Source organism: Taeniopygia guttata, chromosome 34, assembly GCF_048771995.1.
Source record: "Taeniopygia guttata chromosome 34, bTaeGut7.mat, whole genome shotgun sequence".
Classification (NCBI taxonomy): Eukaryota; Metazoa; Chordata; class Aves; order Passeriformes; family Estrildidae; genus Taeniopygia; species Taeniopygia guttata.
Genome location: NC_133059.1, coordinates 3,729,105 through 3,754,656, shown reverse-complemented (window position 1 = coordinate 3,754,656; position 25,552 = coordinate 3,729,105). Strand labels below are relative to the sequence as shown.

The following is a 25,552-nucleotide window of genomic DNA, read 5'->3' as shown; positions in this document are numbered from 1 at the left end:
CCCTCGGGGTTCGCTCCAGATCCTCACAGCCCCCTCCCCAGCAAGGGAGACCCCCGAACACAGCTCTGGGGGTCCCCAAAATTCAGCCCTCAGGGGTTATATCCCCCCCAAACACAGCCCTGGGGGTCCCCAAAATTCACTCCTCAGCTGTCATAGCCCCCCAAACACAGCTCTGAGGGTCCCCAAAGTTCACCCCTCACCCCTCAGGTGTTGTACCCCCCAAAACACAGCTGTGGGGGTCCCCAAAATTCAGCCCTCAGGTGTCATATCCCCCTCGAACACAGCTCTGAGGGACCCCAAAGTTCACCCCTCACCCCTCAAGTGTTGTACCCCCCAAACACAACCCTGGGGTCCCCAAAATTCACTCATCAGGTGTCATATCCCCCCAAACACAGCCCTGGGAGTCCCTAAAGTGTCCCACTCACCCCTCAGGTGTTGTACCCCCACAAGCACAACCCTGGGGGCCCCCAAAATTCACCCCTCACCCCTCAGGTGTCTCTCAGCCACCCCAGGATCCCTCATGGATCCCCTCGGGGACCTCAGGATCCCTCAGGGATCCCCTCAGCCAGCCCAGGATCCTCATGGATCCCCCCAGGTATCTCTCAGACACCCCAGGACCCCTCATGGATCCCCTCAGAGACCCCCCAGCTCCCCTCAGAGACTCCTCACACCCTCCAGACCCCTCTGGGAACCCCTCAAGCTCTGAAATCCCCTCAGGGACCCCTGAGCCCCTCACGATCCCCTCACGATTCCCCCTCAGCCCCCCCCACCTTGCGCTGCTGTTTCTCCCAGGCGGGGTCCAGGAGCAGATCTCGATCCCAATCATCCTCCTGGGCCATGTAGTCGCCGTTGGGGCCGGGCCCGTTCCCGCCGTACGGGTGGGGCTGCCCCGCGCTGTGGTAATCCACCATTATCGCCGCGCTGCTGTCGCGACAGGCGGAGGAAGCGGCAGCGACACGGACCCGAGCCGGCCCCCCCCGCGCCCCGACTGCGCAGGCGCCGCCGCCCGGCCCCGCCCACCGCGCCGCGCGCGCACGGGCCGGGCGGGGCCACGCCCCTCCCGCCCTCAGGCGCCACCGCGGCCCCGCCCACCGCCACACCCACCGCCCTCACGGAGCCGAGACCACGCCCACCCAGCCCCAAAAGCCCCGCCCACTCCGAAGCCCCGCCCACCTCCCCTCAGACGCCCCCCTCCATTTTGAGGACCCCCAAAAATGAGCCCAGTCCAGCATTGGAGCCTCTTTACTGGTTAAACTGGGCAGGGTCGGGGTTGGGGGGTTGGAATTGGGGGCTCGGTGTTGAGGGCTCGCTTCTGGGGGCGCTCAGAGAGAGGATGCCATGATGCTGGACACACCTGGGAGAAAAACAGGTGAGCTGAGGGGGGGTCCTGGGACAAAGCTCCCTCAGACACCCCCGGGCCTCTCCTGGATCCCTCCCCAGACCCCCAAAACTCCTCATGATACCCCCAGGACCCTCCTGTATTGACCCAAACCTCCTCCAAAACCCCAAAATCCCCATGGGATCTACCTGTATCCTCCCAACACCCCCCAAAACCCCCTGACCTCTCCCAAAACTTCCCCAAACTCCCGCCAGGATGCCCCAAAACCCCAACCCACTGTCGAAGTCGATCTTCTCCACGATGTTCTTGGGTTTGATGTTCTCCTCCTGGTTGGAGATCAGGATCCGCCCCGGCTCCGGCTCTGTCCACCCGTATTTGCTCATCCACACCCTCAGCTGCGACTCTGGGGGGCACAGCAGGGTCTGGGGGGGCTGGACACCCCCCAGGGACCCCCAAAATCCCCCCAGGACCCCCCAAACCCTTCCAGACCCGCTTGCACCTCCCCAGGACCCCCCAAACCCCATCAGAGCACCCCAAAACCCCTCAAGACCCTCCCAAGTTCCCTCCAGAACCCAACTTCCACTTGGGACCCCCTAAAACCTCCCCAGGACCCCCCAAACTCCATCAGAGCACCCCCAAACCTCCTCAGGACCCTCCAGACCCCAAAACCCCACCCAGGACCCCCCCAAAACCCTTCCAGACCCTCTTGCACCTCCCCACGAACCCCCCCAAACTCCCCCAGGACCCTCCCAAGCTCCCTCCAGACCCCAAATTCCCACCCAGGACCCCCAAAACCCCTCCCAGGACCCCCAGCCCCCTCACCTGAGAGGTCCCCCAGCATCTCGGCAAGCAACCAGCGATCGATGTGCTGGTAGGTGATCCCCACCACGTGGCAGATGACTGCAGGGACCCCCACGGTGTCACCGAGCCCCCCAAAACTGCCCAGAACCCCCACAGCACCCCCAGACAACTCCCTGGGACCTCCTCAGAATCCCCAGGATGCCCCAATTCCCCCCCAGGACCCCCAAAACCCCCTCAGGGACCCTCAAATCTCCCCTGAATCACCCCCAGGTTCCTCCAGGAACCCCTAAAACCAACCCAGGACCCCCAAAATCTCACCAGGACCCCCAAAACTCCCTCAGGGACCCTCAAACCCCCTCTGAACCACCCCCAGGTTCTTCCAGGAGCCCCTAAAGATAACCTAGGACCCCCAAAACCTCCCCAGGCCCCCCAAACCCCCTCAAGATTCCCTCCAAACCTCACCAGGACCCCCAAAACCTCCCCAAACTCCCTCAAGATTCCCCCCAAAACATCCCCAGGACCCCCAAAACCTCCCCAGACTCCCTCAAGATTCCCCCCAAAACATCCCCAGGACCCCCAAAACCACCCCAGACCCCCTCAAGATTCCCTCCAAGCCTCCCCAAAACCTTCCAGGACCGCCAAAACCTCCCCAGACCCCCTCAAAATTCCCTCCAAGCCCCCCCAAAACCTTCCAAGACCCCCCAGATCCCCCTCACATTTCCTGACGGAGTCCTCGAAGCCGGTGATCCCCTCCAGCAACTCCATGTTCTCATCCAGCGCTTGCTGCCGGAATCCCGGGGGTCACCCCCACATTTAGGGCTCCCCCTTGGTCTCCAGGACCCCCTCCCCGGGTTTTGGGGGACCCCGATTCTGGGGGGCTCACCCAGAAGGACTGGAAGTGGCAGGTCTCCAGCAGCTCCCCCAGGTACAGGATCTGCCGGATGGGCCGCTCCTCTTGCTGCGTTTTGGGGAGGTCAAGGGGAAATTTGGGGAGAAAAGAGGGGGTGCAGGTGCCCCCCTCGACCGAACCCCAAAAACCTCCCTCCCCCAGCTCCCAAAATCCGGGTTTTGGGCGGGATTTTGGGGGAGAAACAACAGATTTGATCTCTCTGGGGTTAGAACTGGGCGGTGTCGGGCAGAGAAAAGGGGGGGGGTCCCTGTGGAGGTTTGGGGGGTCCTTGTGGAATTTGGGGTTCCCCATGGAATTGGGGGGGTTCCCTCTGGAATTGGGGGCTGAACCGGATTTGGGGGGTTCCCCAGATTTGGGGTGCCCAGATATGTGTGCCTGGTCGATCATGCACTTGCAGAGGGTGAAGTCCCCCTGGATTTGGGGGTTTCCATCTGGATTTGGGGGTTCCCCAGACTTGGGGTGCCCAGATATGTGTGCCTGGTCGATCATGCACCTGCAGAGGGTGAAGTCCCCCTGGATTTGGGGGTTTCCATCTGGATTTGGGGTTTCTCCCTGGATTTGGGGGTTTCCATCTGGATTTGGGGTTTCCCCCTGGATTTGGGGTTTCCCCCCACATTGGGGGTTCCCCCTGGATTTGGGGTTTCTCCCTGGATTTGGGGTTCCCCCCACATTTGGGGGTTTCCATCTGGATTTGGGGTTTCTCCCTGGATTTGGGGTTTCCCCCCACATTTGGGGTTTCTCCCTGGATTTGGGGTTTCCCCCCACATTTGGGGTTTCCATCTGGATTTGGGGTTTCCCCCCACATTTGGGGGTTCCCCCTGGATTTGGGGTTTCTCCCTGGATTTGGGGGTTCCCCCCAGATTTGGGGTGCCGGGATACGTGTGCCTGGTCGATCATGCACTTGCAGAGGGTGAAGTCGGTGTGGGGCAGGTTGGTGAGCGCCTTGAGCAGGATCTGCGCCGTCACCCCGGTCTGGAAGAAGGCGGGGTTGAACTGGTACCTGCACAGGTGAGCTCAGGTGAGGCCTGGGGGGGGCTCAGGGACCCCAAAACCCTCCCTGAGCCCCCCCAAAATCCCCCCCGAGCCCTCACAGCTTCAGCACGGCCAGGTTGGCCTCCAGGTCGTAGGCGTTCTCCTTGGCCTGCGTCTCCACGTAGCGCTCCAGCGTGGCCAGGTTCTCGGGGTTGTACCTGTGCAGGTGAGGGGGACACCTGTGACACACCTGGGGCACACCTGGGGCACACCTGGGGCCCCCCGTTACACATCCCAGCCCCCCACTGCACAGCTCCAGCGTGGCCAGGTTCTCGGGGTTGTACCTACACAGGTAAGGGGGGCTGGGACACACCTGGGCACCCCCGTAACACACCTGGGACACACCTGGGGCACACCTGGGCCCCCCCGTAACACACCTGTGACCCCCGTAACACACCTGGGACCCCCCAAGTCCCCTCCCAGTCCCCCCCAGCGCTCCCAGTACCGGTCGATGCCCCGCAGCAGTTTCCCCACGTTCGCCCGCATCTGCTCGAACAGCGCCATGTTCGCTCCTCTGCCGGAAGTGACGCCACGGCCGCCGCCGCTGCACGGCGGTAAAGGCGGGGCCGGGGAGCCGTGACCACGCCCATGTGTATGATGTATTCGCGTCCTGGCCACGCCCCCGAGTTAACCACGCCCCCTCCCAGTATCAGTCCCGGACTGGGGGGGTGGGGGGGGATGGAGGGACTGGGACAAACTGGGATTAAAGCGGATCGTACTGGGCTGTACTGGGATTGTGCAGGAAGGGCAATGAGACCGTACTGGGTTATACTGGAACTGCACTGGGTTGTACTGGTTTATACTGGAGCTGCACTGGGATCATACTGGGGTTATACTGGAACAGTACTGGGCTGTACTGGGATTGTGCAGGAAGGACAGTGAGACCGTACTGGGTTATACTGGAACTGCACTGGATCGTACTGGGATTGTGCAGGAAGGAAAGCGAGACCGTACTGGGTTATACTGGAACTGCACTGGGATCATACTGGGGTTATACTGGAACAGTACTGGATCGTACTGGGATTGTGCAGGAAGGAAAGCGAGACCGTACTGGTTTATACTGGAATTGCACTGGGATCATACTGGGGTTATACTGGAGCTGCACTGGGTTGTACTGGGATTATACTGGAACTGTACTGGATCATACTGGGTTATACTGGATCTTACTGGGAGCATACTGGGTTATACTGGATCATACTGGGATCATACTGGGGGCAGCGCCAGGCTGAACCGGGGAGGCAGAGGAGGGTCAGTCCCGAGCCCGGGGATCCTGGGCAGTTTTGGGGGGGTCCTGGCGGTTTTGGGGGGTCCCAGGGAGCTCCTGGAGGGTCACGTTTTTCACCCTTTTCCCCTCATGTTTTTCATCCTTTTCCCCTCAGATTTTTCTAATTTTTCCCCTCACATTTCCCGCCTTTTTTTCCCCTCACATGTTCCTCTTTTCCCCTCACATTTCCCTCTTTTCCCCTCATGTTTTTCACCCTTTTCCCCGTCACATTTCCCTCTATTTCCCCTCACATATCCCCCCTTTTCCCCTCATGTTTTTCATCCTTTTCCCCTCAGATTTCTCTAATTTTTCCCCTCACATTTCCCCCCCTTTTCCCCTTACGTTTTTCATCCTTTTCCCCTCACATTTTTCTCATTTTCCCCCCTCACGTTTCCCGCCTTTTTTTCCCCCTCACGTTTCCCGCCCTTTTTCCCCCCCTCACGTTTCCCGCCTTTTTTTCCCCCTCACGTTTCCCGCCTTTTTTCCCCCTCACATTTCCCGCCTTTTTTCCCCCTCACGTTTCCCGCCTTTTTTCCCCCCCTCACGTTTCCCGCCTTTTTTCCCCCTCACATTTCCCATTCCTTTCCCCTCACATTTCCCCCACTTTTCCCCTCAGCTCGCCGGGGTTTTGGGGGTCCCCAGTTTGTTTTGGTGGTCCCCAGTTGTTTTTGGGGGTCCCGGGGGATCAATAACGAGCCGGGGGGGCAGCGACACTTGGCAGCGTTTATTTGGGGAGGGGGAAAGGCACTTGAAGAGGGTCTGGGGTAATTTTGGGGCTTTTTGGGGGCGTCAGTGACGAGCCAGTGACACTCAGCAGCGTTTATTGGTGGGGGGGGGGGTCAAAGGCACTTGAAGGGGATTTGGGGAGGGGATTTTGGGGAAGGGGATTTGAGGAAGGGGATTTTGGGAAGGGATATTTTGGGGAGGGGGATTTTGGGGTCATCCCAGCTGATCCTCGTACTGCTTGCGGAAGCAGTCCCCGGCCGGGAAGAAATCCCAGCAGCGCTCCTGGTACATCTTCCACACGTAAGATTCCTGGTGGGGAAATTGGGGAGGGGGCGTCGGGGCATGGGGGACCCCCCACAGCACCCTCACCCACACTGGGAATTCCAGAGACCCCCTCCCAAATCCCCTAGAAATGCCCCCAAATCCCATAGACACCCCCACAAATCCCCCAGGGACCCTCCCCAAATCCCCTGGAGACCCCTCCCAAATCCCCGAGACTCCCTCAAATACAATAGAGACCTCCTCAATCCCACAGAGACCCCCCCCAATCCCACAGAGACCCCCCAAATTCCACAGAGACCCCCCCCAAATTCCACAGAGACCCCCCAATCCCACAGAGACCCCCCCAAATTCCACAGAGACCCTTCCTATAGAGCCCCTTCATGGGACTACTCCTCCCTGTGGGCCCCATTCTCCCCTAGACCCCCCCAAGCCCCCCAGACCACCCTGGGACCCCCCCAGAACCCCCAGTGACCCCCCCAAGACCACCCTGGGACCCCCCCAAAGCCCCCCAGACCACCCTGGGACCCCCTCAAGCCCCCCAGACCACCCTGGGACCCCCCCGGAACCCCCAGTGACCCCCCCAAGACCATCCTGGGACCCCCCCAAGCCCCCCAGACCACCCTGGGACCCCCCAGAACCCCCAGTGACCCCCCAAGACCATCCTGGGACCCTTCCCCAAGCCCCCCAGACCACCCTGGGATCCCCCCAAAGCCCCCCAGACCATCCTGGGACCCCCTCAAGCCCCCCAGACCACCCTGGGATGCCCCCAAAGCCCCCCAGACCACCCTGGGACCCCCCCAGACCCCCTCCCCAGGCCCCCCCTCCTCCCCACCTGCCCCGTGTGCTCCGTCTCGTCCTTGTTGATCAAATACATCAGGAAAAACCTGGGGTGGGTGGGGGGGGGAAATCCGGGGGGTGTGAGAGGTCAGCAGGGACCCCCAGACCCCTCCAGGACCCCCCAAACCCCCCCAGCCCCCCCAGGCTCACATGTAGTTGGCCAGGTTGTGCTCCTCCAGCGTGTGGGTCTCGAAGCCGTGCGGCGTCGTGTCGAAATAATCGCTCCCGATGCCGCAGATGAAACATTTCGTCTGGGGAGGGGGCCCGGGGGGGGGGGGGTCACACAGGGGTCTCTGCGCCCCCAACCCACCTGGGCGGAGGGGGGAGGTCCTCACCCCCATCCCCGCACTCACCTCCATGTCCTCCTTCACCTGCTCCTGCTGGTCCCGCAGCTCCCCGAAGGCGTCGATGATCAGACCTGGGGGGCACAGAGCGGGGGGCTCAGCGGGAGGGGACCCCCTGAGCCCCCCACATTCCCCCCAGTTCCTTCCAGGACCCCCAGATCCCCCCCAGCCCCTTCCAGGACCCCCAGATCCCCCAAGGCCCTTCCAGGACACCAGATCCCCCCAGATCCCCCCCACGCCCTTCCAGGACCCCCAGATCCCCCCAGGCCCTTCCAGGACCCCCAGATCCCCCCAGACCCCCTCCACACCCTTCCAGGACCCCCAGATCCCCCCCCCAGCCCCTTCCAGGACCCCCAGATCCCCCCAGGCCCTTCCAGGACCTCCAGATCCCCCCCAGTTCCTTCCAGGACCCCCAGATCCCCCCAGACCTCCTCCACGCCCTTCCAGAACCCCCAGATCCCCCCTAGCCCCTTCCAGGACCCCCAGACTGACCCCACAGCCCCACATCTAGGGGGTGCCCACCCTGGATGAAGGCCGGGAGGATGATGATGACCCCCCCAGCCCCCTCCCCACCCCCCGAGACCCACTGAAACCCCCTCCCCACCCCTCCCCACGGGTGCCCACCCTGGATGATGGCCAGGAGGATGACGATGACGAAGAAGAAGAAGGTGATGTCGAAGACCACGCGGTACAGCTCGTAGTCGTCCCCCGCCGGATCCTCGATCTCGTCCCCGATGCCGCCCCCGGCCCGGACCCCCACGTACATGTGGAACAGGTAACACTGCGGGGCACGGGGAGGGGGTGGGGAGGTCAGGGACACCCCCCGAGAACCCCAAAAACCCACCTGGGGACCCCCCCAAGCTCTCACCGTCATCATGTCGTCACACTTCATGTCGGGCTCGTCCTCGTCCTCGCTCTTGTTGTAGAACTTGCGGAAGAAGTTGAAGGCCACCACGGTGTACAGGTAGACCACCACGGCCAGCAGCCCCACCGTCATCACCAGCTGGGCACAGGGGCGGTCAGGGGGGTCTGGGGAGACCCCCGGGACCCCCTCCCCAGCGCCCAGGGGTGCCCCCCGCCACCTGCTTGCCGTTGTGGGTGACGGAGGAGAGGATGGTGCGCAGCGTCTTGACGCCCATGGCGATGTCCAGCAGGTGCGAGGCGAAGAAGAAGTTGTTGTAGTGGCCCAGCAGGGACATGGCCATGTACCAGGTGAGGTACAGGAAGGACTGGGGGGGCACACACCTGGGGTCACCCCAAAGTCGGGGACAAGGGTGGGGCGGGGGGGTCCCACTGCCCGGCTTTGTGACCCCCGACTCACGTTATCGGTGAAAATCACCCCGAATTTCCAGATCTGGTAGCGGATGTCGATGGATGTGATCCTGGGGCGGGGGCACGGCGGGTGGGGGGTCAGCAGGGGGGGATGTCCCCCCACCCAGGAAGGGTCAGGACCACCCCCCAGGGGAGCCCCCAGACCCATGAGGTGGGTGTCTGCCCGCAGCACCCTTAACCCTCCCCAAGAGACCCCAAATCACCCCCTGGGACCCACCCAGGATCCCAAACCTCCCCTTAGACCCCTAAGAAACCCCAAATCCCCCCCCTGGGACCCACCCAGGACTCCAAACCCCCCCTTAGACCCTCGTAGGACCCCCCAAACTCTCCCAAATCCCTTCCCTAGGACCCCAACCCCCCCCCTTAGATCCCTCTAGTATCCCCAAACTCCCCCAAATCCCCTGAAACTCCCCCAAATCCCCTCCCTAGGACCCCAAACTCCCCCCTTAGACCCCTTTAGTACCCCCAAACTCCCCCAAATCCCCTCCCTAGGACCCCAAATCCCCCATTAGACCCCCCAAACTCCCCCAAATCCCCCCAAACCCCCCCCCTCCAAGACCCCAAATCCCCTCCCTAGGACCCCAAACCCCCCTTAGACCCCCATTAGACCCCCCCAAATCCCCCCAAACCCCTCCCCAGGACCCCAAATCCCCTCTCTAGGCCCCCAAAGCCCCCTCAGACCCCCCAAACCCCCTCCCTAGGACCCCAAACCCCCCTTAGACCCCCATTAGACCCCCCAAACTCCCTCAAATCCCCCCCCAGGCCCCCAAACCCCCCTCAGACCCCCCAAACTCCCCCAAATCCCCTCCCTAGCACCCCAAACCCCCTTAGACCCCCCTTAGACCCCCATTAGACCCCAAATCCCCCCCCTAGACCCCCAAACTCCCCTCAGACCCCCATTAGACCCCCCCCCCAAACTCCCCTAGGACCCCAAATCCCCTCTCTAGGCCCCCAAACCCCCCTTAGACCCCCCAAACTCCCCCAAATCCCCCCCCTAGACCCCCAAACCCCCCTCAGACCCCCCCAAACTCCCCCAAATGCCCCCCCTAGGCCCCCAAACCCCCCTTAGACCCCCATTAGACCCCCTCAGACCCCCCAAACTTCCCAAAATCCCTTCCCTAGGCCCCCAAACCCCCCTCAGACCCCCCAAACTCCCCCAAATCCCTTCCCTAGGACCCCAAACCCCCCTTAGACCCCCATTAGACTCCCCCAAACTCCCCCAAATCCCCCCCTTAGGCCCCCAAACCCCCCTCAGACCCCCCAAACTCCCCCAAATCCCCTCCCTAGGCCCCCAAACCCCCCTCAGACCCCCCAAACTCCCCCAAATCCCCTCCCTAGGACCCCAAACTCCCCTCAGACCCCCCAAAACCCCCATCTAAGACCCCACCCCTCCCCTCCAGGAGCCCCCCGGGCCCACCAGGTGAGCAGGGAGCTGTCGGGGGGGGCCCTGCGCTCGCCCTGCGCCCCCATCTCCAGGCTGGCCAGGTCCAGGCCCAGCAGCTCCGCGATCCTCTCCCGCCCGTAGATGTCCCCGTACTTCTCCATCACCTGCGGGGACCCCAACATCCAGGTAAAAACCCCAACATCCAGGTAAAAACCCCAACATCCAGGTAAAAACCCCAACATCCGGGTAAAAACCCCAACATCCAGGTAAAAACCCCAACATCCAGGTAAAAACCCCAACATCCAGGTAAAAACCCCAACATCCAGGTAAAAACCCCAACATCCAGGTAAAAACCCCAACATCCAGGTAAAAACCCCAACATCCAGGTAAAAACCCCAACATCCAGGTAAAAACCCCAACATCCGGGTAAAAACCCCAACATCCAGGTAAAAACCCCAACACCCAGGTAAAAACCCCAACATCCAGGTAAAAACCCCCGCAGCGTCCAGGTAAAAACCCCAACACCCAGGTAAAAACCCCCGGAGCGTCCAGGGAAACCCCCAAAACGTGGGTAGGGGGTGCCGTGTGTCCCCCCCAGGACCCCTCCTCACCTTCCTCTTGATGAACTTGTCCCAGTAATTGCTGGGGAAGGATCTGGTGGGGGGGGGGTCAGGGCACAAAAAGGAGTGGGGGGTCAGTGGGGGTGACGCCCCCTCCCCACAGCCCCAGCTGGGCAGGGGGGACTCCGGGTGACCCCAACTGGTCCCCAGGGACCCCCCAGCACCACCTGAAATCTCTGTGAGACCCCCCAAAATCCCCAGAGCTCATTTCCAGCCCCTCAGGACCCCCTGGAACCCCCTCAACCCCCTCCCATGACTCCCCAGTGCCCCCCATTGCCTCCCATTGCCCCCCAGTGCCCTCCCAGTCCCTCCCAGTACCCCCCAATGCCCTCCCAGTCCCTCCCAGTACCCCCCAGTGCCCTCCCAGTCCCCCCAGTCCCTCCCAGTACCCCCCAATGCCCTCCCAGTGTCTCCCAGTACCCCCCAATGCCCTCCCAGTGTCTCCCAGTAGCCCCCAGTGCCCTCCCAGTCCCTCCCAGTACCCCCCAATGCCCTCCCAGTCCCTCCCAGTACCCCCCAGTGCCCTCCCAGTCCCCCCAGTCCCTCCCAGTACCCCCCAATGCCCTCCCAGTGTCTCCCAGTACCCCCCAATGCCCTCCCAGTCCCTCCCAGTCCCTCCCAGTACCCCCCAATGCCCTCCCAGTCCCCCCCAGTCCCTCCCAGTGCTCCCAGTGCCGTACTGGGCGTTGAGCACCAGGCGGTCCCACTGTCCCTTGACGTCGTCGTCGGGCGGCTGCTCGGTGATGTAGAGCCCCGAGAACTCGAGGCGCCGCGCCACCTCCTTCTCCCGCTTGAAGATCACCAGGGGAATCTGGGGACACCGGGGGGTCACAGGGGACATTGGGGACACTGAGGGGTCACAGGGGACACTGAGGGGTCACAGGGGTCACAGGGGTCAGGGGGTGTCACAGCAGAGCCCCGAGAACTCGAGGCGCCGCGCCACCTCCTTCTCCCGCTTGAAGATCACCAGGGGGATCTGGGGACACCGGGGGGTCACGGGGGTCACAGGGGACACCGGGGGGTCACGGGGGTCACAGGGGACACTGGGGACACTGTGGGGGTCAGAGGGTCATAGGGGTCAAGGGGGACACACACAGGAGCATGGGGACACAGATTTGGGGACACACACAGATTTGGGGACACACACAGGGATTTGGGGACACACAGGGGTTTGGGGACACACAGATTTGGGGACACACACAGATTTGGGGACACACACAGATTTGGGGACACACACAGATTTGGGGACACACACAGGGATTGGGGACACACAGATTTGGGGACACACACACAGATTTGGGGACACACAGATTTGGGGACACACACAGGGATTTGGGGACACACACAGGGATTGGGGACACACACACAGGGATTTGGGGACACACAGATTTGGGGACACACACACAGATTTGGGGACACACACAGATTTGGGGACACACCCAGGGGTTCAGGACACAGATTTGGGGACACACACAGGGATTGGGGACACACACAGGGATTAGGGACACACCCAGGGGTTCAGGACACAGATTTGGGGACACCCAGGGACTGGGGACACACCCAGGGGTTCAGGACACAGACAGGAATTGGAGACACACCCAGGGGTTCAGGACACAGATTTGGGGACACCCAGGGACTGGGGACCCCCGCAGCATTTTGGGGACACCCCGGGGGGGTCACCTTGAGGCAGTTGTAGCCGATGATGCACAGGAAGGCCACCAGCGTGTGGGCCAGCGCCAGCCCCCGCAGGGCCGGGCCCATGTAGCCGGTGCTCTCCTCCAGGAAATAATAAACCTCGGGCTCCTCCGGGACCCCCGCCGCCGCCTCCGCGCCCCCCGCCACCGCCCCGTCCTCCTCGGGGGCCGCCCCCGAGCCCTCGGGCTCCTCCGGGGCGCCCGGGGGGTGCTCGGACACCTGCGGGGACGGGCACAGGTGAGGGACACGTGGGGGGCTCCAGACCCCTCCTCTGTGGGGCCACAGGGGTCTGGGGAGCCCCCCATGATGGGTACTGGGGTCTGGGGGCACCCAAAGTGTCCCCAAACCCCCCTCTGTGGGGTCACAGGGGTCTGGGGAGCCCCCAGAATGGGGTACCGGGGTCTGGGGGCACCCAAAGTGTCCCCAAACCCCCTTCTGTGGGGTCACAGGGGTCTGGGGAGCCCCCCATGATGGGTACTGGGGTCTGGGGGCACCCAAAGTGTCCCCAAACCCCCATCTATGGGCTCACAGGGGTCTGGGGAGCCCCCAGAATGGGGTCACAGGGGTCTGGGGAGCCCCCCATAATGGGCACTGGGGTCTGGGGGCACCCAAAGTGTCCCCAAACCCCCTTCTGTGGGGTCACAGGGGTCTGGGGAGCCCCCAATGATGGGTACCGGGGTCTGGGGGCACCCAAAGTGTCCCCAAACCCCCCTCTGTGGGGTCACAGGGGTCTGGGGAGCCCCCAGAATGGGGTACCGGGGTCTGGGGAGCCCCTATGATGGGTACCGGGGTCTGGGGGCACCCAAAGTGTCCCCAAACCCCCTTCTGTGGGGACACAGGGGTCTGGGGAGCCCCCCAAGTTGGGGTACCGGGGTTTGGGGGCACCCCAGACCCCTCGGTGCGTCCCCCACCCCAAGCTCCCATGGCAGTGCCGGGCTCTGGGGTGTCCCCACCTCATCTCAGCAGCTCTGTGGGGACCCAGGACCCCCCAAACCCCCCCAGCCCCCCAACCTTGTAGAAGAGGAGGATGAAGTTGATGGCGAAGGCCAGGAACAGCGCCAGGAACCGCAGGTTGTAGAAGTTCCGCGACAGGTAATTCTGCGGGGAGGGGAACCGGCCGGTCCAGGGACCCCCGAGAGTCCCCAAATCCCCTCGAGGCACCCCCAAACCCCCTCCCCCAGAGACCCCCGGCCCCCTTACCAGGAACTTGACCCTCTGCACCTCCAGCTCTCCCCAGAAGTCGAAGCCGCCCTCGGCCGGGGGCTCCCGGCGCTCCCGGGGCACCGACTTGCGCCGCTTCGGGGGGGCGCGGGGCTCCGGGCCCTCCTCGGGCCCCTCGGGACCCCCGCCCTTCTCGCCGCCCTTCTCGCCGTTCTCTGTGCTGGGGGACGGCGGCGGCCCGCGGTGGGTGGGGGGCTCGGGGTCAGCCCCCGCGGGGCAGGGACCCCTCCCCAAATTCCCTCCCCCCCCCACCCTTACTCGGCTTTCTCGGTCTCGGCCGGGGGCTCCTCTTCCTTCTGGCCCTCCCCCGCCTGCTCCGCCATCTCCTGGGGGGCACAAGGGGGGTTGGAGTTGGGGGGTCGGGGGGCACATCGCCCCGGGACCCCCCCAAAGCCTCCCTGAGGCCGGGCAGGGCCGTGGAGGGGGTTGGAATGGGGCTTTGGGGACCCTCCGTGGTGTCCCACCCCCCTCAGGGGACCCCCCCTCCCTCAAAGGGACCCCCAGAATCTCCCCGCCGGGTCCCCCCAAAACCCCCCCACCAGGAACGGCCAGAGAGACCCCCAAAATCTCCCCACGCCCCACCCTCCGCAGTGACCCCCGGGGTCCTCCCCCACTAAAACCCCCCAAAATCCCCCCTGAGACCCCCAAAATCCCCTTTCCCCCCTTACCCCGATCTTCCTGCGCAGGATGGGGGTCCCCTCGGGGGTGGGGGGCTCAGCCCCGGGGGGCTCCCCGATGTCCCCGAGCCCCCCGGGGGCGTCGGGGGCCGCCAGCCTGAAATGGGGGTCCTTGCGCGCCCCCGGCCCCGCCGGCACGGCCTTCACCTCCCGCCGCTGCTCCTCCTCCTCCTCCCCCTCGGCCGGGGGCGCCTCCAGCTGCGCCTCGGGGGGCTGCTCCGGCTCCGGGGGTCCCCCCTCGTCGCCCGCCCCGGCCTCGCCGCCGCCCACGGCGTCCTGGGTGGGGTCGGGCATGGAGCCCAGCACCTCGATGACCCCCAGGCGCTGCGCGCCCTCCACCAGCCCCCCGCCGAAGAGCGAGCTCCAGGCCAGGCGCCCCACGGCCCCCAGCACCCCCAGGCCCCCCAGCACGCCGCCCAGCGCCACGCGCCCCGCGCCCGCGCCCGCCTCCCACGCCAGCTCGCGCCCCGACTTCTTGCGCAGCCGCCGGATCCTGCGGCGCCACGTCTGCGGGGAGCCCAGCAGCCGCCGCAGCGCCCCCAAACCCGGCAGCGCCGGCGCCGGCGCCTCGGCCGGCTCCTCTTCCTCCCTGTCCTCGTCCTCCTCCTCCTCCTCGTCGCGCGGCGCCTCCTCCTCGGAGATGCGCGAGGCGATCTGCATCTCGAAGATGGTGTCCTCGCAGAAGTTGACGAAGAGCTCCATCTTCTCGGCCTCGCCGCCCTCGTTGACCACGTCGAAGATGAACTGGCGCTTGGACTCCTTGACCTGCGGCATCTCCCACTGCGCCTTGTTGGCGCCGCTGATCTCGAAGTAGATGCGCTCGATGCGCCGCGCCGCCCCCATGATCTCGATGCGGCCCAGGAAGGGCCGGAAATAGTCCAGGATGCTCTCGGCCTGCTCCAGGAAGGTCTTGAGGCGCTGGTCGTGCGGCACGTGCTCCGACAGGTTGGTCAGCAGCACGGCCACGTTGAAGCCGATGTCGCGCGCCGGCTCCTGGAAGCGCTGGGCGAAGCTCTCCACGTCGATCATCTCGTTCTCGTCGGCCTCGGAGCAGGAGAGCAGGAACTGGATCTCGTCGGGCTCGTACTGCTTCTGGCTGTCCATGGCCTTCTGGAAGTCCTTCTTGGAGATGAGCCCGCGCGGGTCGGTGACGAAGTGGCGGAAGGCGTCGGACGAGACGATGTCGCGCAGCTTCAGGAACATGTCGAAGAACTTGAGGATCATGGTGACGTTGCTGGAGGACTCCACCAGCATGTCCACCATCTGCCGGGCGATGGTGCCGTTCACCACGTTCCCTGCGGGGACACGGCGGCGTCACCGCTCGGCGGGCGGCTCCGGAGCCATGGGGACGGCCTGGGGGGCGTGGGGACACCTGGGTGGTCAAGGGACACCTTGGGTGGTCAAAGGGACACCTTTGGTGGTCAAAGGGACATCTGGGTGGTCAAGGGACACCTTGGGTGGTCAAAGGACACCTGGGTGGTCAGGGGACACCTGGGTGGTCAAAGGGACACCTTGAGTGGTCAGGGGACATCTGGGTGGTCAAAGGGACACCTGGGTGGTCAAAGGGACACTTGGGTGGTCAAAGGGACACTTGGGTGGTCAAAGGGACACCTTGGATGGTCAAGGGACACCTGGGTGGTCAAAGGGACACCTTGGGTGGTCAAGGGACACTTGGGTGGTCAAAGGGACACCTTGAGTGGTCAAAGGGACATCTGGGTGGTCAAAGGGACAGCTGGGGGGCGTGGGGACACCTGGGTGGTCAAGGGACACCTTGGGTAGTCAAGGGACACCTTGGATGGTCAAGGGACACCTTGAGTGGTCAAAGGGACACCTTGGGTGGTCAAAGGGACACCTGGGTGGTCAAAGGGACACTTGAGTGGTCAAAGGGACACCTTGAGTGGTCAAAGGGACACCTGGGTGGTCAAAGGGACACTTGAGTGGTCAAAGGGACACCTTGAGTGGTCAAAGGGACACCTGGGTGGTCAAAGGGACACTTGAGTGGTCAAAGGGACACCTGGATGGTCAAAGGGACACCTTGGGTGGTCAAGGGACACCTGGGTGGTCAAAGGGACACTTGGTGGTCAAGGGCCACCTGGGTGGTCAAAGGGACATCTGGGTGGTCGAAGGGACATCTGGGTGGTCAAGGGACACCTTGAGTGGTCAAAGGGACATCTGGGTGGTCAAAGGGACACCTGGGGAACCTGAGGACACCCCAGGTGGCACCAGGGGACTCTCCCCAGGTACCTTCCAGCAGGGACAGCAGCATCACCACCATGTCCTTCTGCAGGTCCAGCAGCTCCTTCAGCAGCCCCAGCTGGGACGAGTCCTGCGCACCAGAGCTCCCAGTTACCTCCCAGTGTGTCCCAGTGCCACCCCAGTGCCACCCCAGTGCCACCCCAGTGCCCACCTGAGCCAACTTCTTCATCATGTGCGCGAAGACGTGCAGGAAGCCGACGACGGCGTCCCAGAGGCGGCTGTGGGCCAGGCTCTGCTGGTTCCCGGTGCAGGGGCCCTGGGGGGACAGCGGCACTGGGAGGGACCCCCGAGAGCCCCCGGGGCACTGGGGGCACGGGCAGGTCTGGGGGGCTTTGGGGGTCCCAGGTGTGCCGGGGTCCCACCTGGATGTACTCGGTCAGGGCTGTTGAACACCTCCATGGGGAGGTTTGGAGGGGTACAAGGGTGGCTCAGGGGGGGTCTCGGGGCAGTTTGGGGGTCCCAGGTGTGTTTGGGGGTCCCAGATGTGTTCAGGGGGGTCCCAGGTGGGTTTGGGGGTGGGTCCCAGGTGGGTTCGGGGGTCCCAGGTGGGTTTGGGGGTCCCAGGTGTTCAGGGGTCTCACCTGGATGTACTCGGTCAGGCTGTTGAACACCTCCATGGGGAGGTTTGGGGGGGTCCCAGGTGTGTTTGGGGGTCCCAGGTGGGTTTGGGGGTCCCAGGTGGGTTTGGGGGTCCCAGGTGGGTTTGGGGGTCCCAGGTGTGTCAGGGTCTCACCTGGATGTACTCGGTCAGGCTGTTGAACACCTGCTTGGCCACGGCCATGGCCTTGGAGAAGTTCCTCTTGCCCTGCTCGTCGATGACGTCCTTGCCCGAGTAGTACCAGTAGAAGTCACTGATGGACTCCTGGGGACATTGGGGACATTGGGGACATTGGGGACACGGGGCTGGGGGCGGTCACCGGTGCCTGCTGGGGACACCTCTGGGGACAGGAGTGTGTCACCTGCAGGCGCAGCAGGTAATCCACGGTGCAGATGATGATGTTGATGGTGGTCGTGTTCCCCGTCTGCGTCCGCAGGTAGTTCTGGAAGTCTGGGGGGGGGACAGGGACAGCCCGGGGGTCACCTCGGTGTCACCTGGATCACCTCGTGTCCCCCGGTGTCCCCAGGTGTCCCCAGGTGTCCCCAGGTGTCCCCACCGTTGTTGTGGCCCTCGCAGAGCAGCTGCAGCAGCCGGAACAGGTCCTGGGTGAATTCATCGTCCGACATCACCTTCTCCCCTGGGGGGACACGGGGGGGACATGGGGACAGCGGGGTCACCGCGGGCCACGGGTGGCACGGGGACACGCCCCGGTGGCACGGGGACACTGCAGAGTGGCACGGTGACACCAGAGAGTGGCACGGGGACACCACGGAGTGGCACAGGGACACCACAGAGTGGCACGGTGACACCCTGAGATGGCACGGGGACACCACAGAGTGGCACGGGGACACCCTGAGATGGCACGGGGACACCACAGAGTGGCACGGGGACACCGCAGAGTGGCACCAGAGAGTGGCACAGGGACACCAGAATGGCACAGGGACACCCCGAGATGGCACGGGGACAATCTGAGGTGGCACGGGGACACCAGAGAGTGGCACGGGGACACTGCGGAGTGGCACGGTGACACCAGAGAGTGGCACGGGGACACTGCGGAGTGGCACGGTGACACCAGAGAGTGGCACGGTGACACCAGAGAGTGGCACAGGGACAATCTGGGGTGGCACGGGGACAGCACAGGGACATCGAGGGTGGCACAGGGACATGCTGGGGTGGCACGGGGAAATGCTGGGGTGGCAGAGGGACAAGCAGGGCGGCACGGGGACACCATGGGGACATCGAGGGTGGCACAGGGACATGCTGGGGTGGCACAGGGACAAGCAGGGCGGCATGGGGACACCACGGGGACATCGAGGCTGGCACGGGGACAAGCGGGGTGGCAGTGGGGACATTGGGGGGTTAGCAGTGAGGGGACACTCAGGGACACGGTGACACCCCCGTCCTGCCCCCCCCTGCCCCACGGAGCCTTTGGGGACCCCTGTGGGACCCCAGCCCTGACCCCCCCCAGCCCTGAGACCACCCAGAGACCCCCAGACCTACAGCGCCCCCAAAACCCCATAGACCCCGGCCCCAAATCCCCCATGGCCCCAAATCCCCCATAGCACCAAATCCCCCATAGCACCAAATCCCCCATAGACCCCAGCCGCAAATCCCCCATGGCCCCAAATCCCCCATAGCACCAAATCCCCCATAGTACCAAATTCCCCATGGCCCCCAGCCCCAAATCCCCCATAGCACCAAATTCCCCATAGCCCCAAATCCCCCATAGCCCCCAGCCCCAAATTCCCCATAGCCCCAAATCCCCCATAGCCCCAAATCCCCCATGGCCCCAAATCCCCCATGGCCCCAAATCCCCCATAGCACCAAATCCCCCATAGCACCAAATCCCTCATAGACCCCAGCCCCAAATCCCCCATAGCACCAAACCCCCATGGCCCCAAATCCCCCATGGCCCTATTCTCCCCATAGCTCTGATAATCCCCTACAGCCCCCAGCCCCAAATCCCCCCACAGCTCCCTTACAGCCCCCCAGCCCTATAAGCTGCCCCATAGCCCTCCTGCAGCCCCCGTGGCCTTATAGCCCCAGGCCCTATAGCCCTGTAGCCCTATAGCCCCTGGCCCTATAGCCCCTGGCCCTACAGCCCTGTAACCCTATAGCCCCTGGCCCTATAGCCCCCCTGGCCCTATAGCCCCTGGCCCTATAGCCCCTGGCCCTATAGCCCTGTAACCCTATAGCCCCTGGCCCTATAGCCCTGTAACCCTATAGCCCTGTAACCCTATAGCCCCTGGCCCTATAGCCCTGTAACCCTATAGCCCTGTAACCCTATAGCCCCCTGGCCCTATAGCCCTGTAACCCTATAGCCCCCTGGCCCTATAGCCCTGTAACCCTATAGCCCTGTAACCCTATAGCCCCCTGGCCCTATAGCCCTGTAACCTTATAGCCCCCTGGCCCTATAGCCCCTGGCCCTATAGCCCCTGGCCCTATAGTCCCTGGCCCTATAGCCCTGTAACCCTATAGCCCCCGGCCCTATAGCCCTGTAACCCTACAGCCCCCCTGGCCCTATAGCCCCTGGCCCTACAGCCCCTGGCCCTATAGCCCCTGGCCCTATAGCCCCCCTGGCCCTATAGCCCTGTAACCCTATAGCCCCTGGCCCTATAGCCCCTGGCCCTATAGCCCCCTGGCCCTATAGCCCCTGGCCCTATAGCCCCCCTGGCCCTATAGCCCTGTAACCCTATAGCCCCCCTGGCCCTATAGCCCTGTAACCCTATAGCCCCCCTGGCCCTATAGCCCTGTAACCCTATAGCCCCCTGGCCCTATACCCCCTGGCCCTATAGCCCCTGGCCCTATAGCCCCCTGGCCCTATAGCCCCTGGCCCTATAGCCCCTGGCCCTATAGCCCTGTAACCCTATAGCCCTGTAACCCTATAGCCCCTGGCCCTATAGCCCTGTAACCCTATAGCCCCTGGCCCTATAGCCCCTGGCCCTATAGCCCTGTAACCCTATAGCCCCTGGCCCTATAGCCCCTGGCCCTATAGCCCTGTAACCCTATAGCCCCTGTAACCCTATAGCCCCTGGCCCTATAGCCCCTGACCCTATAGCCCCTGGCCCTATAGCCCCCCGTTCCCGCCCCATATTTACCGTTCTCCCGGCTGATGACTGCCAGCGGAGCCGGGGGGAGAGAAGAGACAGTGAGCGGGGGGGGACGGGGATTTTGGGGGGCACCGGGGGGAAATTGGGGGGCAGGGGGGAAATTGGGGGTCCAGGGGGGAATTGGGGTGAGGGGAATTGGGGTTGGGGGAATTTGGGGATCCAGGGGGGAAATTGGGGGTCCAGGGGGGGAATTGGGGTGAGGGGAATTGGGGTGTGGGGAATTTGGGGATCCAGGGGGGGAATTGGGGGTCCAGGGGGGAATTGGGGTGAGGGGAATTAGGGTTGGGGGAATTTGGGGATCCAGGGGGGGAATTGGGGGTCCAAGGGGGAAATTGGGGGTCCAGAGGGGGAATTGGGGTGAGGGGAATTGGGGTTGGGGGAATTTGGGGATCCAGGGGGGGAATTGGGGTGAGGGGAATTGGGGTTGGGGGAATTTGGGGATCCAGGGGGGGAAATTTGGGATCCAGGGAAAGATTTTGGGGTGGGGGGGGTTAAGGTTTGGGGGATTTCGGGTTTTGGGGGGATGACAAACAAACGGGGGTGATTAGCAGGGTGGGGAGCAAAAGGTTTTTGGGGGGCATTGGGGATTGAGGGAATTAGGGGGGGAATTTGGGGGGGGAGGCATTAGATTTGGGGGGGTTTGGGGCAGGAATTGGGGTGGGGCGGCGTTAGATTTTGGGGGTTTTTAGGGCAGGAATTGGGGTGGGGGGCATTAAATTTTGGGGGGTTTTAGGGCAGGAATTGGGGTGGGGGGGCATTAGATTTTGGGGGTTTTTAGGGCAGGAATTGGGGTGGGGGGGCATTAGATTTTGGGGGTTTTTAGGGCAGGAATTGGGGTGGGGGGGCATTAGATTTTGGGGGGTTTTAGGGCAGGAATTGGGGTGGGGGGGCATTAGATTTGGGGGGGTTTGGGGCAGGAATTGGGGTGGGGGGGCATTAGATTTGGGGGGGTTTTAGGCCACACTCTCAGCAGGGCTTGGGGCGGAGCAGCGCGGGGGTTTTGGGGTGCAGAACGGGGGGACCCCCCCTCATTGCCAGCCTGCCCAGCCCCTCGGGGGTCCCGGGGGGTCCCGGGGGGGTCCCCACTCACTGGTGCCCTCCTCGGTGACCATGCCCAGCCCCTCGGCCTTGTTCTGCCGCTCGAAGGCGTTCAGGTCCAGCACGCTGCGGGACGGGGGGTCAGGGGCACCCCAAAACCCCCACGGCCCCGCACGGGGGGTCAGGGGCACCCCAAAACCCCCACGGCCCCGCACGGGGGGTCAGGGGCACCCCAAAACCCCCACGGCCCCGCACGGGGGGCAGTGCCCACGGGGGGACCCCAGTTCCCACGGGGGGTCCCCAATTCCCACAGAACTGACCCCAATTCCCACCAGGGAACCCCAATTCCCACGGGGAGACCCCAATTCCCTCTGGGGGACCCCAATTCCCACCGGGGGTCCCCAATTCCCACGGGGAGACCCCAATTCCCACGGCGGGACCCCAATTCCCTTGGGGAACCCAAATTCCCCCAGGGTGACCCCAAATTCCCCCGGGGTGACCCCAATTCCCCCAGAGTGACCCCAAATTCCCCAGGGTGACCCCAAATTCCCCCAGGGTGACCCCAAATTCCCCTGGGGTGACCCCAAATTCTCCCGGGGTGACCCCAATTCCCCCGGGGTGACCCCAATTCCCCCAGGGTGACCCCAAATTCCCCTGGGGTGACCCCAAATTCTCCCGGGGTGACCCCAATTCCCTCGGGGTGACCCCAATTCCCCCAGGGTGACCCCAAATCCCCCCGGGGTGACCCCAATTCCCTCGGGGTGACCCCAATCCCCTCGGGGTGACCCCAAATTCCCCCGGGGTGACCCCAATTCCCCCAGAGTGACCCCAATTCCCCAAGAGTGACCCCAATTCCCTCGGGGTGACCCCAATTCCCCCAGAGTGACCCCAATTCCCCCAGGGTGACCCAAATTCCCTCGGGGTGACCCCAATCCCCCCGGGGTGACCCCAAATTCCCCCAGAGTGACCCCAATTCCCCCAGGGTGACCCCAATTCCCCCAGAGTGACCCCAAATCCCCCGGGGTGACCCCAATTCCCCCAGGGTGTCCCCAAATCCCCCGGAGTGACCCCAAATTCCCCCAGAGTGACCCCAATTCCCCCAGAGTGACCCCAAATTCCCGGGTCCCCCCGTACCTGCAGGTTTGCATCAGCGCCTGCACGCTCTGGAAGAAGCCGACCTCGCGCTTGGCCTTGAGGTACTCGAGCATCTTCTGTGGGACAGGGGGACAGGGGGACAGGTGACATCGGGGACATCGGGGACACTGGGGACACTGGGGACATTGGGGGGATTGGGGACACTGGGGACACTGGGGACATTGGGGGGATTGGGGACAGGTGGGGACATTGGGGACACTGGGGACACTGGGGACACTGGGGACATCGGGGACACTGGGGACACTGGGGACACTGGGGACATCGGGGACACTGGGGACACTGGGGACACTGGGGACATTGGGGACAGGTGGGACAGGTGGGGACAGGTGACGTTGGGGTGACACAGGTGACATTGGGGTGGCACAGGTGGTGGCTCAGGTGACACAGGTGACACAGGTGACACAGGTGACACAGGTGACACCGGGGTGGCTCAGGTGACACAAGTGACACAGGTGACACAGGCAGTGGCCCAGGTGACACAAGTGACCCAGGTGACACAGGTAGTGACACAGGTGACACAGGTGACACAGGTGACACAGGTAGTGACACGGGGGTGGCCCAGGTGACACAGGTGACACAGGGGTGGCCCAGGTGACACAGGTGACACCGGGGTGGCCCAGGTGACCCAGGCAGTGACACAGGTGACACAGGGTGACACAGGCAGTGACACAGGTGACACTGGGGTGACACAGGTGACACAGGTGACACACACAGGTGACACAGGTGACACGGGGGTGGCCCAGCCGCTCGCTCACCTGCTGCACGTCGGCGTTGCCCCCGTTGAGGATGGCGATGCCCAACTTGAGGGTGGAGGAGACCATCGCCCCCCGCTCACCTGGCACAGGGGGCAGGGGTCAGCGGGGTCACACAGGGGTCAGCGGGGTCACCCAGGGGTCAGCGGGGTCACTGGGGTCACCCAGGGTCAGCGGTCACTCACCCCTGCAGGCGCTGACCATCTGCAGCACCATCTCGGCCGCCCCGCGCGTGTGCAGCCGCGCCTGCTGCGACAGCAGCTTCTGCTTCTCCATCTCCTTCTCCTGGGTCAGAGGTCACACGGGGTCACCGGGGTCACACCGGGGTCACACCGGGGTCACACCGGGGTCACGGGGTTTTGGGGTCCCCCCCACCTCAAAGGAATCTTCGGCCTCTTCCTCTTCCTTCTCCTCTTCCTCCTTCTCCTCCTCCTCCCCTTCCTCGCTGTGGCAGCTCTGGGACAATGGGGGGGGTCCCCAAATTAGGAACCCCCCCCAAAAACAGCCTGGGGGGCCCCAAAATCCTTGGGAACCCCCCCAAAAACCCACTCATCCCTGAAACACCCCAAAATCCTTGGGAACCCCCCAAAATCCCTGAAACACCCCAAAATCCTTGGGAACCTCCCAAAACCCCCGCTCATCCCTGAAACACCCCAAAATCCTTGGGAACCCCCCCAAAATCCCTGAAACACCCCCAAACCCTTGGGAACCCCCCCCAAAATCCCTGAAACACCCCAAAATCCTTGGGAACCCCCCAAAACCCCCGCTCATCCCTGAAACACCCCAAAATCCTTGGGAACCCCCCCAAAATCCCTGTGGACCCCCCCCAAATCCCTGAAACACCCCAAAATCCCTGTGACCCCCCCCCCCAAAATCCCCGGGGAACCTCCAAATCCCCTGGGGACCCCCCCAATCTTTGGGACCCCCCCCAATCTTTGGGACCCCCCCAATCTTTGGGACCCCCCCCAATCTTTGGGACCCCCCCAATCTTTGGGAACCCCCCCAGTCCCAGCCCCGGCACCCCCAAAATGGCCTCGGGGACCCCCAAGTCCCCAGCCCTGGGTGTGTCCTGGTTTTGGGGTGCTGGCATTTTGGGGTGCCGGTGCTGGGGTTTTGGGGTGCCCAGTGTTGGGGTTTTGGGTCACTCCCGGTTTTGGGATGTCCCCAGTTTTGGGGTTTTGGGGTATCCCAGTTTTGGGGTGCCCCGGTTTTGGGGTGCCCCAGTTTTGGGGTGCCCACCTTGGCCATGATCCCGGCGTAGGCCATGTACAGGTGATCCTGCTCCAGGTGGCTGCGGGGTGGGGACAGGGGGGACCCCCAAAAACGGACCCAGGTCAGCCCCAGGTGAGCCCCAGGTGCCACTCTGGGTTTTGGGGTGCCCAGGGTGGGGTTTGGGGTGCCCAGGGTGGGGTTTGGGGTCTCCTCTTTGGGGTTTGGGGTCTCTTCTGTGGGGTTTGGGGTGCCCAGGGTGGGTTTTGGGGTGCCCAGGGTGGGTTTGGGGTGCCCAGGGTGGGGTTTGGGGTCTCCTCTGTGGGGTTTGGGGTACCCAGGGTGGGGTTTGGGGTCTCCTCTGTGGGGTTTGGGGTGCCCAGGGTGGGGTTTGGGGTACCCAGGGTGGGTTTTGGGGTGCCCAGGGTGGGTTTGGGGTGCCCAGGGTGGGTTTGGGGTACCCAGGGTGGGGTTTGGGGTCCCCCCCAATAGAATTCGGGGATTCAGGGTCCCCCCCAGTGGGATTTGGGGTTTTGGGGTTCCTCCTGATGTGCTTTGGGTTCCCTGCAGGAATTTGGGGTCCCCTCAGGGATTTGGGGTCCCCTCAGGGATTAGGGGTTGGGTTTTGGGGTCGGGATTTGGGGCCGGTTTTGGTGTCCCCTGGGGGATTTGGGGTCAGGGTTTCGGGGTCCCCTCAGGGACTTGGGGCCGGTTTTGGGGTCCCCCGGGGGATTTGGGGTCACCTCTGCTAGGTGAGCGCGGTGCGGCTGAAGTGCAGTTTTGGGTTTCCCTCAGGGATTAGGGGTTGGGATTTGGGGTCCCCTGGGGGATTTGGGGTTCGGGGTCAGAATTTGGGGTTCCCTCAGGGATTTGGGGTCGGGATTTGGGGTCACCTCAGGGATTTGGGGTCAGGTTTTGGGGTTTGGGGTCGGGATTTGGGGTCACCTCTGCTCGGTGAGCGCCGTGCGGC

The 25,552-nt window shown here is 63.7% G+C and overlaps 3 protein-coding genes across 6 annotated transcripts in view; all 3 read right to left on the bottom strand.

Annotated features, from left to right (window-relative positions):
* ACTN4 (actinin alpha 4) overlaps positions 1–1,013 on the bottom strand; it is a 28,340-nt gene extending 27,327 nt beyond the window's left edge. For 2 of the 4 annotated variants that reach the window (XM_072920899.1, XM_072920900.1), the window contains exon 1: positions 771–1,010. In XM_072920899.1, coding sequence (XP_072777000.1) covers positions 771–911 — 141 coding nt within the window. In that variant the 5' untranslated portion in view covers positions 912–1,010. Of the gene's footprint in view, positions 1–770 lie in introns of all 4 variants that reach the window. The other 2 variants (XM_072920898.1, XM_072920897.1) reach the window with 2 other exon arrangements.
* A 213-nt stretch (positions 1,014–1,226) lies between these two features.
* Positions 1,227–4,598, bottom strand: EIF3K (eukaryotic translation initiation factor 3 subunit K). Its single transcript, NM_001245701.2, is given in 8 exon segments — positions 1,227–1,354; positions 1,617–1,742; positions 2,162–2,239; positions 2,857–2,923; positions 3,024–3,098; positions 3,930–4,050; positions 4,142–4,240; positions 4,528–4,598. Coding segments are annotated over 8 exon segments (657 nt in total). The 5' UTR covers positions 4,587–4,598; the 3' UTR covers positions 1,227–1,322.
* A 1,451-nt stretch (positions 4,599–6,049) lies between these two features.
* Positions 6,050–25,552, bottom strand: part of RYR1 (ryanodine receptor 1) — a 108,773-nt gene continuing 89,270 nt past the window's right edge. Inside the window, exons 78-105 of the mRNA XM_072920919.1 lie at positions 24,613–24,664; positions 23,749–23,829; positions 23,559–23,658; positions 23,377–23,456; positions 22,601–22,677; positions 21,519–21,592; positions 20,417–20,434; positions 17,875–17,955; positions 17,680–17,768; positions 17,454–17,582; positions 16,872–16,976; positions 16,709–16,790; positions 14,456–15,759; positions 14,046–14,113; positions 13,767–13,947; positions 13,578–13,664; positions 12,552–12,785; positions 11,552–11,682; positions 10,863–10,905; positions 10,285–10,415; positions 8,857–8,917; positions 8,618–8,764; positions 8,404–8,538; positions 8,160–8,316; positions 7,545–7,609; positions 7,342–7,442; positions 7,187–7,238; positions 6,050–6,381 (exon numbers count right to left, since the gene is read on the bottom strand). Coding sequence (XP_072777020.1) covers positions 6,286–6,381; positions 7,187–7,238; positions 7,342–7,442; positions 7,545–7,609; positions 8,160–8,316; positions 8,404–8,538; positions 8,618–8,764; positions 8,857–8,917; positions 10,285–10,415; positions 10,863–10,905; positions 11,552–11,682; positions 12,552–12,785; positions 13,578–13,664; positions 13,767–13,947; positions 14,046–14,113; positions 14,456–15,759; positions 16,709–16,790; positions 16,872–16,976; positions 17,454–17,582; positions 17,680–17,768; positions 17,875–17,955; positions 20,417–20,434; positions 21,519–21,592; positions 22,601–22,677; positions 23,377–23,456; positions 23,559–23,658; positions 23,749–23,829; positions 24,613–24,664 — 3,961 coding nt within the window. The 3' untranslated portion in view covers positions 6,050–6,285. The remainder of the gene's footprint in view (positions 6,382–7,186; positions 7,239–7,341; positions 7,443–7,544; positions 7,610–8,159; positions 8,317–8,403; positions 8,539–8,617; positions 8,765–8,856; positions 8,918–10,284; positions 10,416–10,862; positions 10,906–11,551; positions 11,683–12,551; positions 12,786–13,577; positions 13,665–13,766; positions 13,948–14,045; positions 14,114–14,455; positions 15,760–16,708; positions 16,791–16,871; positions 16,977–17,453; positions 17,583–17,679; positions 17,769–17,874; positions 17,956–20,416; positions 20,435–21,518; positions 21,593–22,600; positions 22,678–23,376; positions 23,457–23,558; positions 23,659–23,748; positions 23,830–24,612; positions 24,665–25,552) is intronic.